At 41.4% G+C, this 18,538-nt stretch overlaps 1 protein-coding gene across 3 annotated transcripts in view; it reads right to left on the bottom strand.

Annotated features, from left to right (window-relative positions):
- Positions 1-4,089: 4,089 nt before the first annotated feature.
- GARS1 (glycyl-tRNA synthetase 1) overlaps positions 4,090-18,538 on the bottom strand; it is a 40,626-nt gene continuing 26,177 nt past the window's right edge. The window contains exons 11-17 of one of the 3 annotated variants that reach the window (XM_089917559.1): positions 17,593-17,705; positions 16,657-16,797; positions 11,705-11,790; positions 9,976-10,085; positions 7,391-7,484; positions 6,197-6,387; positions 4,090-4,621 (exon numbers count right to left, since the gene is read on the bottom strand). In XM_089917559.1, the coding sequence (XP_089773685.1) occupies positions 4,496-4,621; positions 6,197-6,387; positions 7,391-7,484; positions 9,976-10,085; positions 11,705-11,790; positions 16,657-16,797; positions 17,593-17,705 (861 nt within the window). In that variant the 3' untranslated portion in view covers positions 4,090-4,495. Of the gene's footprint in view, positions 4,622-6,196; positions 6,388-7,390; positions 7,485-9,975; positions 10,086-11,704; positions 11,791-16,656; positions 16,802-17,592; positions 17,706-18,538 lie in introns of those variants that run through there. The other 2 variants (XM_089917558.1, XM_089917560.1) reach the window with 2 other exon arrangements.

Here is an 18,538-nt window from a genome sequence, read left to right on the forward strand (position 1 = left end):
AACAGTGGACAAGAGATAAAAGTAGGAAATAAGCAAGGGCGAGAGAGAGATGAGAAGAGGAAAATTTTAGCTTGATAGGACATTAAGCAAAATTGGTGGTTGAGGACAGAAATGGGTTCGTGGAGACAGAGAATATCAGTGCTATAGTCTACCAGTGAGCCTGTGGACAGTCTTCTTGCCGCTTCCCTCATCTTCCTCTCTAGTGCGGGCAACAGAGAGAGGAAGATGAGGGAAGGCACAGCTTCTCGTGAAATGAGTCATGGCTGAGAAAACTAGACTTCCTAACGTGGCTGAGAATCTGCTTCTACAAACTCCAAAGTGTGGGACATAAGGAATGGTCTTGAGTTGCAGGGCGAGGTTGTATACAAGTAAGAATTTCCGGATGGCAACAAACTGTCTAAGCTTTGTAAAAAGTGACTGAGTAAGGCTTAGGTGCAGTTAGGATAGTGACAAGGACGGGAAGTAAGTTGTAGGCTCCTCCAGGAGCCCCATCCCTTACAGACCTACGAACCTGTCCAGTTAGCCACAAAGCCAACTCCACGACTCTATGGTACCGAGTGATAAAACTCAAGGTCAGCTATCTGGATTTGCAAAAGCTCAAGCTTTCCCAGCATTTGAGAAGGTAAGTTTCCACGGCTGTCAGAGAACACACGGATTTCCTCATTCTCTGAGGCTGAATACGCCGGAGCACTTCTCTTCTTAGAGGAAAGATTTCTTCAGACCCTTCAAGGCACCCTTCCTCTAGTCATCTTCACCCCCAGCCACAAAGGTAGAAACTAGCAGAGCACAGATGACAGCATAGTGCGATATGATCGTGTACTTTGAACTTGGTTCAAAACTGGTTCTGCCCCCTACTAGCTGAGTGAACCTGTAAAGCTTCTGCTTCCTTTTTCTTTTATGTACAAGGACAATAATGATACTTAAATTATTGTAAGGGTAGAAAGAGAGAGCACAAGGGACCTCTCTTAGAACAGCCTGGCACGTGGTAGGCACCCAGCAAACGTGCCCTTCTCCCTGCAAACACTGTGCTCCAACCACTGAAGTCCTGGGGAATGGGACAGGCCAGTCTATGGGGCCGAGGAGGGGAACTCACCCCCCAACACTGGGCAAGGGAAGCAGGATGTGAGCTGTAGAGGGTTCGTGAGCGCACATTCACATTTCATGTTCACAGCGGAGCAATGAAAACAATGCCTGCTAAATCCATCTTTTCTGGGAACTTTGGTGTTGACAACTTTTGACCCCTGTTGTCTTTAGAAACTTTGTTCAGAAGACCCTTCCCCACCCCGGAGTGAGGGGGGCCGGGTTCAGGCTCTTTATGGCTTGAGGTGAAGCCTCCGTTATAGCAGAGGTTTTCCTAAGGTGCTTTCAAAAGACTGATGCTCGGGCAACAGAACTCAATAAATTGGTTTGAGGGAAGCACAGATGTGAGCAATTTTTAAAGCTCCAGTGTCTCCAGTGTGCAGCCAGGGTTGAGAACTAACCCACTGCTGCAACAGGTTTAAAAAGATGTGTCCTGAAACATGCAAGGAAGGTACACCATCCCAGCTGCGAGAACAGAAGTCACCAGCACCAGAGGAGCTCCTGGCAGGAGGGCAGGGCCACAGGCTACTGCTCTCAGGCATTTCCTGGTGAAGCTCCCAAATTATATCCCAATCTCCGGAAGAGATATTAATCCCTTCCACATGGTCTTAACACAATTATTGGTTAGACACAGCCCAGTAACCAAGAATTATTGAAGAGACAAGAGGCGAATTTTGAGGCACAGCAAAATTATTCATCCATTCATTTGCTGAACCTTCAGCTAGATTTCTTTGTGCCGTAGGCCAAACGCCAAACAAACAAAACCTGCCTACCTACTATGCCTTACACACAGTCAGACTGTCAGCGAAGACGCTGGTGCAAGGCTCTTTCACATGAGTGACGCTATCAAAATCTCTCCATCCTAGGTGCCCCCCCGCAAGAGACACAGATTAATAGTTTTCTCTGGTGACAGGAGGTTAATTTAGGTGCAGCTGTAACCAGAGATAATTTGCATTTATTTCCAGGTGATCTGGTTCTCTTGTGAATAGACTCCGCTGGCTACGACAGTCACTACCATTACCCTAAGTTTATACTGGTTAAGGGACCAATAATAAATAAAGGTCTAGAGTGAATGTATTTCAAGTGATGTATTGAACAAAATAATTTTGCAAATTGTTGTCACAAAGACCTTGGGACGTCAGACATCTCTAGTACCATCTCACCCAATTAGTAAGATCATTTCTGTATTTACACGACTTGCCAATGATCTCCTTTTCTGGAACGCTCATCTATATTCAGTATTTTACTGCTATGAGCTATTAAGCACTACTAAGGTTCTGGACTCCTGCAGAACTCAGGTACAGAACGCCTCTCCAGACTCAACTCCTGAGTTCCAACTGAAGTTTTAAAGGAACGCCTGTGTTCCTATGTACATTCCATGGAAACCAGTTAGAATCTGACCCTTCCCCGTCCCTGTTTTTCAGGACAGTGAAGAACAGACGTGGCTTCCCTGAGAGGCAGTGCTACTTACCCAGCTCTTCAGCTACAGCCCAGTTTGCTACATACAAATACATAAATAATAAGGGCCTTACAGTATATCAAGCCAGAAAGACCCTGGCTTTATATACACATCGGGCTTGAACAGAGGAGAGGTGTGTGTGCACACAACTCTTGTGTGTAAAGAGCCTCTTTGTTTAGAAAACAACTCTTTCGCTGCTTGTGCTCAGAATCAAGCACACGCGACACAGAACCAGAGGGCTCTGCCACTGGCCCATCTTCCCCACTCAGGTAATCAGCCACGTCAGAGACACTGGGTGTTCTCTCAGGAGAAATCACGCACTGCACATAGAGGAAAGAACAGAGAAGGCAGGGCTGGTAGAATTAATATCCAGCATCTAACTCATGGCAAATGTATTTTCCAAAGAAAAGCGAAGAGCGCTTGGGTTCCAATCCCTTTATGATCCAAAGTAGGTAAATCCCACTATGTGTTTAATATATCTTTTCCCATCAAGGAGCTCATAACAATGTCTGAGGTGGTGGTGACTGTCTGACTATGGAGGTGCCCACTGTAGAAGGAAGTTAAATAAATGGGAAGAAGTAAAGACAACTGCCCCCCACCTACTCCAGACCCAATGTGACAATGCTGGAATATACGCCAAGTGAAGAGCTAGATTATTAGGAATCTGAGGTGAAAAGAATCCCTAGAAAATAAAAACTCAGTTTATTTAAAAGCTAGTTCCTTCTAATTTAATAATGAATACTTTGAAAAGCACTGGGTAGAAGAGAAATAAGTTTAGTGAAAGGCTTTCTTCCCCATATTTGTTCAAAACTTCAAGACTCATCCAAAGTCTATTTATTGACTACCTACTATGTGCCATACTGTGGTAGGCGTCATCAGAGATGAGATAAAGATAAGAGAATCCCTGGGGCACACTCTTCAACTGCTCTTCACACCCAAGACAAAGGAAAACATTCTGGAAAGGGCCCCTCCCCTCCCCCCCTCTACTGTCTGAGAGGAAGATGGGAAGCCAGACAGTCTTAGGTCTGTAAATAAAGAGCCGCTCAAATTGGCACATCCTTGAGTTTTTTCCTAACAAATAAACATCTGTGTTCTGCGTGTCCTGTACAAAAACATCATAGAAGTAGAGTCCCTCAAAAGCTGAGCCAAAAACTACTAGGCTAGAATCAAGACGCTGTGATGGTTGAGAAGGGCCAAGTCAGACAAGGCAGATGGGGTTCCTCTGGCATCAGGAGTTCAGTGATTTCCAGGGCTACCTGGGAAGCCAAGTACAAGCACGTCTTAAAATTCAAATAGAGGCTTTCTGTCAAGGCACCCCCTCCCGGAGACTCTGTCAGCAGGACAATGGGGTCAGCAGCCCTGACCCCACCCCAGCAAGCCTCCTCCGCACCTCAGCTCCTCCCAGAAGCCGCCCACCTACTCAGAGACTGCCGCCTCTTTGGCACAGTGCATCACCACCTTCTCGGAGAAAGAGAAAGGATAGAAAAGGCAAATCCACAGACAGAAGACAGATGAGTGGTTGCTTGCAGCTGGGCTGGGATGCGCATGAGAGCTCCTTTTGGAGCGACGGAGATGTTCTAAAATTGGAAGGCAGTTTCACAGCTCTGTAAATACACTAAACGCCATCAAACTGTAAGCTTCAAACAGGTGAACTTTACGGCTCTCTGAATAAAGTTAATTTTAAAATGTATTAACTGTGTTTAACATTAAGCCATGAGTGTCTACCCAAAGGCAGGAGAAATAGCTTTGCTGAGAACGCGGAAAGATGACCAAGCGGATTACAGGTTTGTTCAGAATTCCTTCAGCTTTAATTGTGGGAGTAAGATCAGGCAGCCACTGAGGATAAAATGCAGTCCCCGGGAGGAGATGCAATGCTGTTTTTTTTTTTTGTAAAGTGGACATGATGAGAGTTATTCTTTTATTAGCGCAAATGGTCAAAAGTTGCCAAAACTGTCCTCATTCTTCGATTGTCTCTTTTTTCCCAGTTTCCTGACCTTCAAAGAGAGGATATCTGGCCTCCACATCAGCCCACGTGATGCTGCCATTGGCCAGATCGCGAACTACGCTGGGCAGTTCAGAGACCTGGGGTAAAAGGAAAGAGAAGTCCCAGAATCAACCACCTTGATTAGATTGTCCAAAAGAGGATTTACCCTGAACTCAGGAAACTATATAGAGAGCCAAGTCAGTGTCTACACAATGACAGGATCCCTCTACACACTGGTCCCCACACCATGTTTCTTGTGACTCCCACTGAATCCTCTTTACCTAGTTACACTCACCTCCTTCCCAGGCCTGGGTTCAGGCTCTTCTTCCTGCCCAGAACGGCTGCCTGCTCCCTGGATAACTCAATTCTCCCGCACGGCCTTTCCTAATTATTCCAAATCTCTGTGCCACTTGAAGTTACTTCATGTGTGTAAAATTTAACTCTTAAAACTGGGGTCAATCAAGTAACATGAACGAAGGGAGCTGGGAAACTGGAGAGCCCCCATGAAGGGGGCCAGCTGTTCCTCAGCCAGAACGGAACATTGGCTGCCACACAGCAGGGGTTCTCAGACTTGAGTAACCATCAGAATCACCCGGAGGGCTTGTTAAACCAGTTCTGCCCGACCCCTCTCTCTCCCCCCCAACCCAGTTTCTGATTTAGTAGGTCTGGGGCGGAGACTCCTCTTTCCTAACAAGTTCCCAGGTGATGCACATGCTGCTGGTCCAGGGGCCACACTTTGAGAACCCCTGCCCAATGGGAACATCGGTTCAGAGTAGCTAGATCTGGTTCTGTAAAAAGATGAGCCAGAAATCTGTGACCTCTGTAGTAGACTAAAAATTCCCTCGGAAAAAAGCAGTCTTTGACTTGTGTTTTTCCCTATTGCTAACCCTCTGGAACAAGCAGAGCACATGATAGGCACTCTAAATAAAACCCTGCTCAAGACAGTCAGGCGGCTGTCAATTAAAGTGGCCACTCTTTCCTTTCCCTCCTGTACTTTTCCCATCTCCACTGTTCCCTTCCCATCAAGTAAAATTACTGAAACATTATTCACTGTTTTGAATTGATTAACATGAAAAAGTTTATACGTACTCATGTGTACATTTATATAGAAATATAAAGATAAAACTGTCTAAGCTCCCCAAAGCCTACCAATAAAACTATGGCAACAACCACCGGGGATCATATTTCCCTTGTCCAAATACATAACTATAAAAGCAAACTGTGAGAGAATGAGCCCAGAGTGATCTAAATGGCTATAAAATATTAGAGAGGGCTTCCCTGGTGGCGCAGTGGTTGAGAGTCCGCCTGCCGATGCAGGGGACGCGGGTTCATGCCCCGGTCCGGGGGGATCCCACATGCTGTGGAGCGGCTGGGCCCGTGAGCCATGGCCACTGGGCCTGTGCCTCCGGAGCCTGTGCTCCGCAACGGGAGAGGCCACAACAGTGAGAGGCCCACGTACCGCAAAAAAAAAAAAAAAAAAAAAAAAATTAGAGAAGTGTTAATGAATATTTTCATAATTAAGCCGAGGAGATTTGGAATCTGTGCTGATAGTAACTTATAATTAAAATTAAAAAGAAAAAAACGGGAAGCATAAACAAAACAAAATCCATCTCAAATCAGAAGGAACCAGTACACATTTCTAAGATTAAAAATGCCAAAGAGAAGGCAGCCACCTCTGCTCTTATCTGCCGCATGGAGTCTCGGTCCCGCAGGGTTGCCGTGTGAGGGGCCTTGTTCACTGTATCAAAGTCAATGGTGATGCCGAAAGCCACGCCGATCTCATCAGTCCTGGCGTAGCGTCTTCCGATGGACCCCGAGGAATCGTCTACTTTGTGAGAGATGCCGTGCCGGGTCAAGGCTTCCGCTATCCAAAATAAATTAAGTAAATTAAAAATTTTAAAATGAGAAAGTCCCAATGTCATCTCAATGTCGTACAAGCTCAGGACGCTTATAAAAGGGACTAACACTAAAGAGCAGTAAGTTGCAGTTGCAAGAGAAAGAAAAATTCCAAAAGTATAATCCCTTGCTGGCGCCCAACCCCTCACTCATACCTACGTCTCATTCAGCTGCAGGGGAGCGAGCATCAGACAAGGAGCCAAGGCCAGGAGGCTTGCACGGCCCTGAGCAGCTCAGTGAACGCTTCCTGTTTCCCAACTCTGAAATATGTGGGCCACACCAGATGGCCACTAGGATCCCTTTCAGTGCTGTGGGTCCAGTGGCTGTAGATCCACTGGGGACGTTACCCTCCACTAGGGTGAAGCAAGCAGCAGGGTCAACAGGAGAAGCAAGGATGTTTGAAATCTGACTCTTGGGTCCTAAGCTGACTCATTCAAATGCAGGAGAAAACATCCCGAGGAAGCATACTCTCTCTCTTGGAAATAAGAGCAGATGCTAAAATCCCTTAGATTTATTCTTCATTCAATATGTATTTTTATTGAAGAAAAGAGACATTTCTGGGGCTTCCCAGGTGGCGCAGTGGTTCAGAATCCGCCTGCCAATGCAGGGGACACGGGTTTGAGCCCCAGTCCAGGAAGATCCCACCTGCCGCGGAGCAACTAAGCCCATGTGCCACAACTACTTAGCCTGCGCTCTACAGCCCGTGAGCCACAACTACTGAGCCCGTGTGCCTAGAGCCTGTGCTCCACAACAAGAGAAGCCACCGCAGTGAGAAGCCTGCGCACCACAATGAAGAGTAGCCCCCGCTCGCCACAACTAGAGAAAGCCAGCGCAGCAATGAAGACCCAACACAGCCATAAATAAATAAATAAATAAATAAATTTATATATATAAAACAAAGAGAGACATTTCCTAAAATTCAGTCTACTTGACAGTATTCCCATGGAGATTACCCAACTGGATTTGCTTACATAATTCCTTGACAAACGGCATGAACTCCTGGTTTTGGCTCAGTGGAAGGACGGAACATTTGAATGGAGCTACTACAGCAGGGAAACTGAAGAACTAGATGGTTTGAAAAGAAAGAAATCCAAATATGTTAGTGTATAAAGATCTAAACATTAATGTCCAATCTTCACTGTTAAAATACTAGAAAACATGATATGAAAAAGCAGTGTGACAAAACAGAGAGAGCAGGATATCCAGAACTAGAATCAGAAAGATCTTGTTCTCAGTTCTGAATTTGGACCAACTCAGTGAACTCTCCCTCTCTGGAGCTTAGTTTCTCCATCTAAAAAGTAGATCTCTACCATCTGCTCTGCTTACTTGGCAGGTCTATTGTAAGAAAGTTAAATGATGTAAAGGCATTCTGAAAGCTACCATCTAAGATGGTAATTATTTGGTACCACTTAAAAGCCTTACTTCTTTCCGTGGAGATCCCTAAAGAACCTCCTCCCAAATCATCAGAGAAGTAGTGTCAAAAGACAAAATTCCATTCTGTCCTTTAAGAGATTCAGCATAAGTGAAGGCTCTCTGAGCCTCAGTGACTAAGTAAAACAGAAAAGCTTAATTAGCTCACAAATGTGTGTCCCAGAGACATAGTAGAAAACAAACAAGAAAGATGCTCTGTATACCCATAGAAAAGTACAGCCCTCCTAAACTGCTCCTGAAACAGGTTTCAGATTTATTCAGAAATAAAACAAAGATACTCTGTTGAAGGCAAACTAGTCCACCATTTGGGGTTGGAAATGAGAGCTGAAGACCGTTCTTAAATAATATCTGTAAAAAGGGTTCACTTGAAGGCAAGAATATGAGACTCAGAATGAATAGGTCCCATTAAAATAATGAATGACACAGGGTCCAGTTTAGCCCCCGCAAAGCCTGATTAATCTTAAGTGCCAAGCAATGGTGAATATTCCACTGTAAGTAAACCCTAGACTCTACCAACATAGTACCTGAATCACGGAACACTCAGAATTCCACTCCTCTCCTCCATCTTGTGATTTCATTTAATGTGAGAGAGAAGCGGGGACCTGCCTTTATAGAAAATTAATTTTTTTATCTCACTAGCAATGCTTTTATACCAAATTTACAGGAAGATGGATCGAGGGACTATGTGCTAATAATTTAGAAACATATTTGGCTTCTCACAGCCTAATCAAATTTCTCTCCATGATGAGAATCTCTATGCAATTCATAAAACACTATAACTAATTTATTCTTGCCTAGCCTTTATGAAATTTTTATTAAAACTCTAGTTATATCAATATCATTAGATTCAAAGGAACAGCTAAAAGATTTTTTAAAAAACTTTTCATTAGAAAAATAGCAGGAAAAGCTTGAAGCAAACTCGACCTCTAAAAAGAGCACATTCCGTTAAGTATGACATCATTCCTCAGGAAGAACCATGCCTTATGTTTGCATGTCTGGTGTCCAGCTCAGGTTCTTACTATCTGTTAATGAATGAAAAGCTGCTCCTTAAATGTCAGGAAATGAAGATATAACTTTACGGCAGAGAATAAAAGAGTAGCTTTATTAGCTACACATTACCCATGGTACGTCAGACTTTTAAAAATACTGGTGCCAAGAACTCATCAGTCCGTTTTCAAGATGAAACACCCTAGAAAGAACTACAGAGCTCATGTCCAACATTGGGTACACACTCAGCTTTAGCTGGTCATGCAGGTAACAATGCTTCTTTCAGTTAATTTGACCTATACAACCTCTCCTCCCTAGCATTCTTCTTCTGAGTGCCTTTCCTGGAAACCTGAAGCTATAAATTAAAGGAGTATAATTTCCACAGGCAGAGGTGAGGTGAGAAAGGTGAAATTAGCCAGAATGAAGAGATACGTGGTAGGCATGCAGCAGTGATTCAAAAGCATCCGAGCCAAAAGAAAACTTGAGGGAGTGGATGAAAACTTCTAAAAAACATTTATCTTTAGCTAGGCTTGAATGTTAGGAAAGGCTACACCTCACATACTACTGCCCAATTTATTATCTGTCAATCTCCCACACTGGAATCACCTGGGGTTCTTATTTAAAAAAGAACCAAAAAACCAGATCCCTGAGTCTCAGACCTAGTGAGAATCAGTATCTCTGGAATAGAACCTAGGAATTTACATCTTTTACCCCCAACATACCCCAGACTATTTTATGCAGTTTGAGAAGGTTCCTTTCAATGCTTTACCAATGTATAAATACAGTTTTTTGGTTTGACCAAATTCTATGAATTATCTCCTCCTTCCCAATTTTCTGAAAACACGAGTATATCCAGAAAGTACCATTCCTTCCACTGATGCAATACAGACAGTTCTCCCAAAGTAATATGTTCTGTCTCAGAACTCAAATGCAACTAAAACAATGGCATCTAGAATAACCTACACATCCAAGCTCAAATGAGATAAAAAAGTGCTTTGCTTTGTAAACAGTTAAGCAAAGGTGTTAACATTACAGTAAATAACAACTGATTGTTTCAGAGTTGTCTTAACATCACTCAGTAAATGTTGTTCTCTGACACTGTAAGAGAACAAACAGTACACTGTACATGACAACTCACCGTTCTCTGTTCATCTCCCTCGCGTATTTGGAATGTATGTTCAAATACTGTATACATGATCCTACCCAGGCCAAATGAGGGTTCAATTACACTCGGAACAACTTCTTCCACTGCAAGAGAGAGAGAAATTCAATAACACTCTCTCAAACCTCACATAATGCATTTCAGGTCCTCTCTAAACAATTCTTACTGGCCCTAAAAATATCCCTATTCTAGATAGATTGTGATCGATCTTGTACATCAGGACAAAGAAATCAGAACGATCCTAAAAACTATTTCCTGGTAGAAAACACAGTGCCTTTAAAGAGAAAACTGGAGTGAAAATTTTTTTACCAAATTTAATTTTGTTTATACAGCATAAAAATGAAACAAGATACCAGGGTATTCCTTCCCCAATTGGTAAGCTATGAACAATAGCAGCCACACTCTGTCATCTGCCTCGGCTATGCAGAAAGCATTAAAACTCTAGAGCATCTGTGAGACTTTGTTAGAATTAAAAAATCTACCACCACAGCTGGCAAAATTAACAAAAACAACTCCTACATACAACAAGTGTCATGTGATTTGTGTTTTACTCTTTATCTTGCTATCTGGATGAGAACTCCTTAAGAGAGCCAAGTTACTGCCATCGTATTTCCAAGGTTCTGGGGTCAGGAGCCCCTCAGAGAAGAGTTGGCTCAGGGACCAGCACTCAATCCAATACATGTACCTGGGACGCCACGGCTCTTCCCATGGGTGAGGCTATGCCTGTGGTATACACAGGAACTGTCTTCATTATTACTTATTATTCAGAAAGGAAGCATGGCTAAGCACTATCCAGGTCTAAGGTAACTGACCCTTACCTTGGAGAATCTATGTTTCAAGAGAAATGAGATAATTGGAACCAAAAACTTACACATGAGAATAACATTTCAGAAATATGATCAAGGCATTTCCTGCCCATCCTTTCCTGGCATCCAAGCAATGGTGAAGTACAGCTCTGAGCCAGCTGCCAGGATAGTGGCTAAAAAGCCCCAGAGCATGAAGAAGGATCCCCTGCTTCCTCCTATCACTTTTCAGACTCCTTTTACAGCTCATTGCAGCCTGGTGACAACGATGCAGGCCAAACACAAATGGAAAAGGAGGCCTGCTTGCTCCATGGGCAGTAGCATCTCAAATACCCACTACTCTTAGTTTCCAGAAGCTTCAATTCAGCCAGTTAACCACAAGCATCCTTCGTATATTCTCCAAAATAGTCATTTCCCAATTCATGGAATTTGTTCTACCAAAAATAATCATCTCCTTGGCTTTTAAAAAAGCATGAAAGATCACTAATCTAAACTACTTTTAACAAGTTAATTTGCTAAAATAGACAGAAGGGATGAGTTCTCTCTTTTGCTTAAGAAACAAAAGGACTTTTCCTTAAAGTGAGAAAAGAAAAAAAAAGATGTTTTTAATCAAAGGTATATTCTTCATATGTACCTCAGGTCACACAGGAAACATAAAGGTGGCATTATAAATTATTCTTCAGTATGAGTACAATTATGTTTTTTTTAAAAAAAAAAAACCTGAGATAATACCTTGAACATATTCATCAAATTTAGGGTTACAGCATTAAGGATTTATTTTTCTTCTTCAAATTTTCCATAAAATGGTTATGCTATGAAACTTAAAAAAACAAAAAAACAAAATGCCTTTAAGGAGTAATGATTTTTGTTTGTTTGTTCCTTAACTATTTTTACAAATTTACCATGTAGTGTTTTCTGGAACCTCTTCACAACGACCATGTCTTTTGTCAACTGAAATGTTTTCCCTTCAGTTTCAATAGTAAACTCCCTGCAAAGAAACAAGGCACATTACATATTGGTGAAAACACATATCCCATGCCTTAATTTAAAGAAGTTATACAGAGTGCTAAACTGTTTTTCATTTTAAGTGTAATACAACTTGGTCAACAATTCAGATATAACAGCTGAAGTCAAATTTAAATTAGTTCATAAGGAATACCAAATTAATTATTCTAACAACGGCACCAATCAGTATTTTGGGAGGCACCCAAAAATGTGGTTAGTCTTATAAAATTCCACAAGTGACTTATGACCAATTCTTTTGGTTTTGAGATCAAGGTAAAACTGAAGAAAAATTTTTTAAAATTCAGTTTTAGAATAATTACAATAAGTTCGTCAAAAACAGGCCTGCTGGCAAAAAGACCACTACGCTCACCACTGTCCCGACAAATGTAAAAATGACCAACCTGTCATCTTACAGAAGGAAATTTTAAAAGTCCCACACTATTTCCAAAATAAACTTTGACACTTACGTTGATGAAGATCAGCTTAAAAGAAGTTTAATGATTCTGCTTGACATGTCAATATAAAATACTATCCCCACAAAAATTACTGCCTGCATGCCATATGTTCACATCCTGAGATACGCCCATTCCATTTCAGGTTATAAGAATTCACCTTGGGACTTCCCTGGTGGTGCAGTGGTTAAGAACCCGCCTGCCAATGCAGGGGACACGGGTTCAAGCCCTGGTCCGGGAAGATCCCACATGCCGTGGAGCAACTAAGTCCGTGCGCCACAACTACTGAGCCTGCGCTCTACAGCCCGGGAGCCACAACTACTGAGCCCACGTGCTGCAACTACTGAAGCCCGCGCGCCTAAAGCCCGTGCACTGCAACAAAAGAAGCCACTGCAATAAGAAGCCCGCGCACCACAACTAGAGAAAGCCCGCACACAGCAACGAAGACCCAACGCAGCCAAAAATAAATAAATAAAAAAATTAAAAAAAGAAAGAATTCACCTTTATAAAGCACTTCGTGTAATACCTGTATTTCAGCTTATGAAGTATTTCCTCACATTATGAAGATCAATTTGGATGTGTCTTATCTCACAAGCAGCTCAGGGCAGGGAAAAGAGTGCCCTCATGTGGTTGTCCTTGAAGCTGTATGGCTGATACATGGTACGCTGCATTTTGCTAGTTTCTTGCAGTGATAATCTCATGCATCATATGAATGGTTTTCATTGATTGCCTCCACTTTTACTATTCTGTCTGAAGTCTGTGCACACATGCATTAAAGACTCCATATAAACAGTATCATATATATTGTCTCTGTGAGCACAATCTAAGTGTAGAGTACGTAATAATTATAAAAAAGCTGAAATGAGCAAGGAGATAGCCATTATTTGAGAATAATTTTTTAAAACCTGTCTTGTTTGTAGATAATGATATCTGCTAGTAACCTATGTTTACTTTATTGGCATTTGATGTTATTTTAGCATAAACAGACATTAATTCTGGGAGACCAGAAATGTTTTTAAATTTCTTGTAAATTTTATCTTCAACTTACAAGAGTTCATCTTATGATAGTTCTTTTGACACATACACATGCAACCACCATCGCCCCAAAGGTTTCCCTAAGTCCCTTCTCCTTCAATCCCCTTCACTGTTTCTATCGCTATAAACTAGATTTGTCTTTCCTAGAATTTGGCGTATAATCCTTTGGTTTGGCAAAATTTCTGTGTATGAAATAGTGTTTGCAGGCCATATGCAGACTCTCATACTCTGTTTTTTTAAACAATGCTTTGAAAATGCAAGTCACCATTAGCTAGATAGTGGTACAAAAAACAGTATGAAAGATGTTTCAAGTGTACTTAAAATGTATACTCTTTGGTTATCAGGTATTCTATAAATGGTGAGTAAGTTGATTAACAGTGTTTATATCTTCAAATTCCTATTGATTCTTTTTTGTCTACTTGCTCTACTGATCACTGAGACAGGGGTGTAGAAATCGCCAACTGTGATGGTAGATTTGTCTAACTTTCCTTTCAGTTCTGTTAAGTTTGCTTTATATATTTTGAGGTTGTTTTTAGTGGCATACAAGGTTAGAGGTGATGTGCCTTCTTGATGAATTGATCCCTTTACCATTATGAAATGCAACCTGGTAATTTCCCTTGTTGTGAAGTTTACTTTGCCTGATGTTAATAAGCCACTCCACCTTCTTGATTAATGTTTGTATGGGAAATATTTTAAAATTCTTTTCCTTTTAAGCCTATTTGTGTACAGGTATACCTTGTTTTATTGTGCTTCACTGATATCGCATTTTTTGCAAGTTGAGGGTTTATGGCCACCCAGCATCGATAAATCTCAGTGCTATTTCTCCAACAGCATGTGCTCACTTCATGTCTCTGAGTCATATTTTGGTAATTCTCACAAAATTTCAAACTTTTTCATCATTATTATATTTGTTATGGTGATCTATGATCAGTGGTCTTTGATGTCACTAAAGATTTCAACTTGCTGAAGGCTCAGATGGTCGTTAGCATTTTTCAGAAATGAAGTATTTTTTAATTAAGGTATGTACATTGGTTTTTATTTTTTATTCTTTTGGCCACGCCGCACGGCATGTGGGATCTTAGTTCCCTGACCAGGGATCAAGCCCATGCTCCCTGCAGTGGAAGCATGGAGCCCTAATCACGGGACCACCAGGGAATTCCCTATTTTATTTTATTTTTTCTTTCTGTACGCGGGCCTCTCACTGTTGTGGCCACTCCCGTTGTGGAGCACAGGCTCTGGACGCGCAGGCTCAGCGGCCATGGCTCATGGGCCCAGCCGCTCCGCGGCATGTGGGATCCTCCCGGACCGGGGCACAAACCCGTGTCCCCTGCATCGGCAGGCGGACTCTCAACCACTGCGCCAACAGGGAAGCCCCCTATTTTAAAAATATAACGGTTATCGCACACTTGATAGAGTAGGTTACAGTGTAAACATAAATTTTACATGCACTGGGAAACCAAAAAAAATTTGTGTGACTCACTTTATTGCAACATTCACTTTATTGCAGTGGTCTGGAACCGAACCCACAATATGTCCGAGGTATGCCCGTATATGACAGTTACAGTCAGTTTCCTGGAAACAGCATTTAACTGGGTCTCGAATCTTTTAGCCAGTTTGACAGTTAAAAGCTATTAATCTGAGTGTTTACATCATTATATTTAATATAACTATCAATATTGTTGAGTTGAAATCTACCATTTCCTGAGTTATTTTCTATTGATCTCATCTGTTCGTGGTTCATTTTTCCTCTTCTCCTGTCTTTTTCTGGAGCATTTTTTATTATTCTATTTTAGCCCTCTCATTGGGTTATTAGTTATATCCCTTTGGTTTCTGTGTGTTTTATCCAGGCAATTGCTCTGGAGTTTACGGTATGTCCTTTCCTAAACTTACCATGGTGTACCTCCACATGTCATGTACACACCTCAAAACAGTATACATATTCTTACGTATTCCCAAGTCTTTGCTCCCATCCTTTGGGCTACTGATGTCATACATTTTACTTCTACACATTATAAATTTCACAATACATTGTTATGGTTTTTGCTTTAAACAACCCATTATCTTTTAAAGAAATTAAGAGATGTCATTTTAAAGAAATGAAAGAAAACGTTACTCATATCCACCCACATATTTATCATTTCTAGAGCTCTTTATTTCTTTGGGTAGCTCTAAATTTCCACACTTCTGCCTGAAGGACTTTCTTTTACATTTCTTGCAGTGTAGGTCTGGCTGGCAATGTATCCTCTTGAGTTTTTTGTCTGAAAATATTTTCTCTTCATTTTTGAAAGATATTTTTGCTGGGTATACGGCTTTTGTCTGTAAGCACTTAAAAAGATTCCATTCTATTGTATTGTGGGTAGGTACACACAATTTCATTTGAGATACTGCCTCTGGATGTTCTATTTGGTTCTTTTTTACATATACATTCCCATTTCTCTCCTCATATGTTCATGTTTTCTCTTAACATCCTTGAGCACAGGAAGCATATTTATAGTAACTGTTGTTTCTTTAAAATTTATTTATTTTTGGCTGTGTTGGGTCTTCATTGCTATGGGTTGGCTTTCTCTAGTTGCGGCGAGTGGGGGCTACTCTTCGCTGTGGTGCGCGTTCTTCTCATTGTAGTGGCTTCTCTTGTTGTGGAGCACAGGTTCTAGGCGCACAGGCTTTAGTAGTTGTGGCACGAGGGCTCAATAGTTGTGGCTCACAGGCTTACTTGCTCCGCGGCATGTGGGATCTTCCCAGACCAGGGGTCGAACCCGTCTCCCCTGCACTGGCAGGCGGATTCTCAACAACTGTGCCACCAGGGAAGCCCCTATAATAACTGTTTTAACATCCTTCTGTATTACTTTCATCACGTTTGTCATTTCTGGGTGTTTCTTTTGACTGATTTTTCTCCTCTTTAGGAGTCATATTTTCATGCTTTCTCATATGTCTAGAAATTTTTTATTGTTTGCCAGACACAGTAAATTTTACATTGTTTAGTGATGGATTTTGTTGAATTCCTTTAAAGATTCTTCTCTATCATTTTTACATTTATACTTACAACAATTACACAGACGACTCCAAAGTTCAAAAAAAGAGCACTGACTTAAGAGATAGATGTAGTTTCTAATTACCTTGGATAAGTCTCCTCCTCTAAGAAAGTTATTGGGAAAAAAAAAAATCTTTATAGTCCATATCAAGTCTATTTCCAGGCCATAATGCCAAAATCTAGACAAACACAGTCCTTTAAATGTAGCCAAGAGATAGTACTTACCTGCAAAACATTTCTAAAGAAACTCATCTCACCCTAACTTTCAAAACCTGGCAGAGAAGACATAGCTGACTGGAGCCCATGTAAAAGTACACGTCTTAAATCTTACCCTTTTTCATTCAGTAGTTTCTCCATTTCTGTAATGTAACACTCATCACAAATGGCAAGGTACTCCATCACCAGCTTTGCATCCTTCTTATATGCCTTGCCAATTGCTCCCTTATTAGGTTCAAACTGAACAACATTGACTGTTTTGTATGAAGTAGTCAAGGAATACAAAACTACAGAACTGCCTTTGTATTTCGGGGAATGATCTTGAGGACAAGCCATCATCGACTTAAAACAACTATCGTTCCCTATTGGTGTCTGAGATCCTCTATAAGCTGATTTCCAGTGCAAGATGAAACAACCACCCACAAAATCATTCAGATAAACCTCAGTCAAAATAAGTAAACATAATCAAGAAAGACTTTTTCAAAGTTACAGTGAGATAAAGGGATATTATCTAATCAGCAGTATAACCCAATACATAGCATAATAACCTCTGAAAACAATTCATTCATTTCTCAAATGTCTCAACACGACAGGATCTATTTCCTGTCCCTGGCCTAGCCCTTAGATCAGCTCACAATCTCACTGGCTTGTAAAAGAAGAAAATTTCTCCTTTGATGATCTACAGATCAAGTGAACTAAATTATTTCATCTACCATAAAAGTCACTCAGCTTTTAATAGAGAAAGTATTCACCAGGCGCCCTTTAATTAAAGAGCATGTATGTAGACGAAGGTGTGGGAAATGGCTGAGAAAAATTGGTCAACATCCTGAAAGACATACAGAGCATTTTTCTTTCAAGGACCAGACACTGAGCGGGCACATGTCAGATTACAAGTAAAGAGAATAGGAAAGGAGCAATGAGATGGGTAAAATAATAGGTTTAAATAGTGCACAAACATCTCAGTTTATCCACAGAACAAGGTATAGACTTGGACTTATCCATTTCCAAGATGTTTACACTGTAGTCCTGAGCTGCTGAAGTGACCAGAAAGGATATGGGCTCTTTCAGAGGCTTCTCAGCTACGAGTGGGACTTTGGTGGCTCTCGCATGACAAGAAAGGTCATAACAGGAACGGTCAGCACAACCGACAATCTCAATCCAGCCCTAAGAAGACATGATAGAGAAAAACATTTGTAAGTCACACAAGGTTCATTCACAAATGCATGTGGATTATTAGGTAACTCTTTCACACACTCAAGAATAATTCAATTATACAATCTCCACTCAACTTTTATAAATGTTTGAAATGGGAATAGTTTTATACATCGGGTAGTAACACCCTTACAAAATATAATTCACACATGTACACAAAGTAGTCTTTTTATTTTCTGGACAGAAATATTTTGCCATATTGTGAATGTGGGGTAAACTAACATTTTCTAGGATTTGGTTATGGAAATAAAATGTGAACCAAGACAAAACTGGCAGATGTTTCAAATTTGTGACCAGGGTTCAAAATGAATCTGGCAGAAACCACTAGGGCAACACTGTGTTACATAAGGGGCTTTAGCATCCATGGATTTTGGCAAACTTGCAGGGGGGTTCCTGGATAATGATCCCCGACAGATACCGAGGGACCACTGTAATGGTTCTTCCCCCCTCACACTCATACATTTATGTTGTTAAAACTCTGGCTCAAATCAAAGAAGTAAAACCTGCAAAGTCATTCTTCTCTGTGCACTTTTAAGAACTGCCAAAGAGAAGGGCATGGCTATTTCGGAAGAGCCCTACACTAGGCAAGTAAATCACATCCCTGGCCAGAATTCGACCTCCTGAATTCCAGAGCGCACACAACAGCACATTCCCAGAGACTTCCTAGCGCCACACACACGAAGGGTTGAGGGGTCAACCAAGATCCCTTTTGTGAGTCCACACAGAACATATGCACCCACAAATCTAAACCTGGTGCTCACCTCAAAAAATAGTTTGTGGAGAAG

The sequence above is a fragment of the Delphinapterus leucas genome, chromosome 9 (genome assembly GCF_059928025.1).
Source record: "Delphinapterus leucas isolate spDelLeu-1000000601 "Yukka" chromosome 9, BTC_Dleu_Yukka2, whole genome shotgun sequence".
Lineage (NCBI taxonomy): Eukaryota > Metazoa > Chordata > Mammalia > Artiodactyla > Monodontidae > Delphinapterus > Delphinapterus leucas.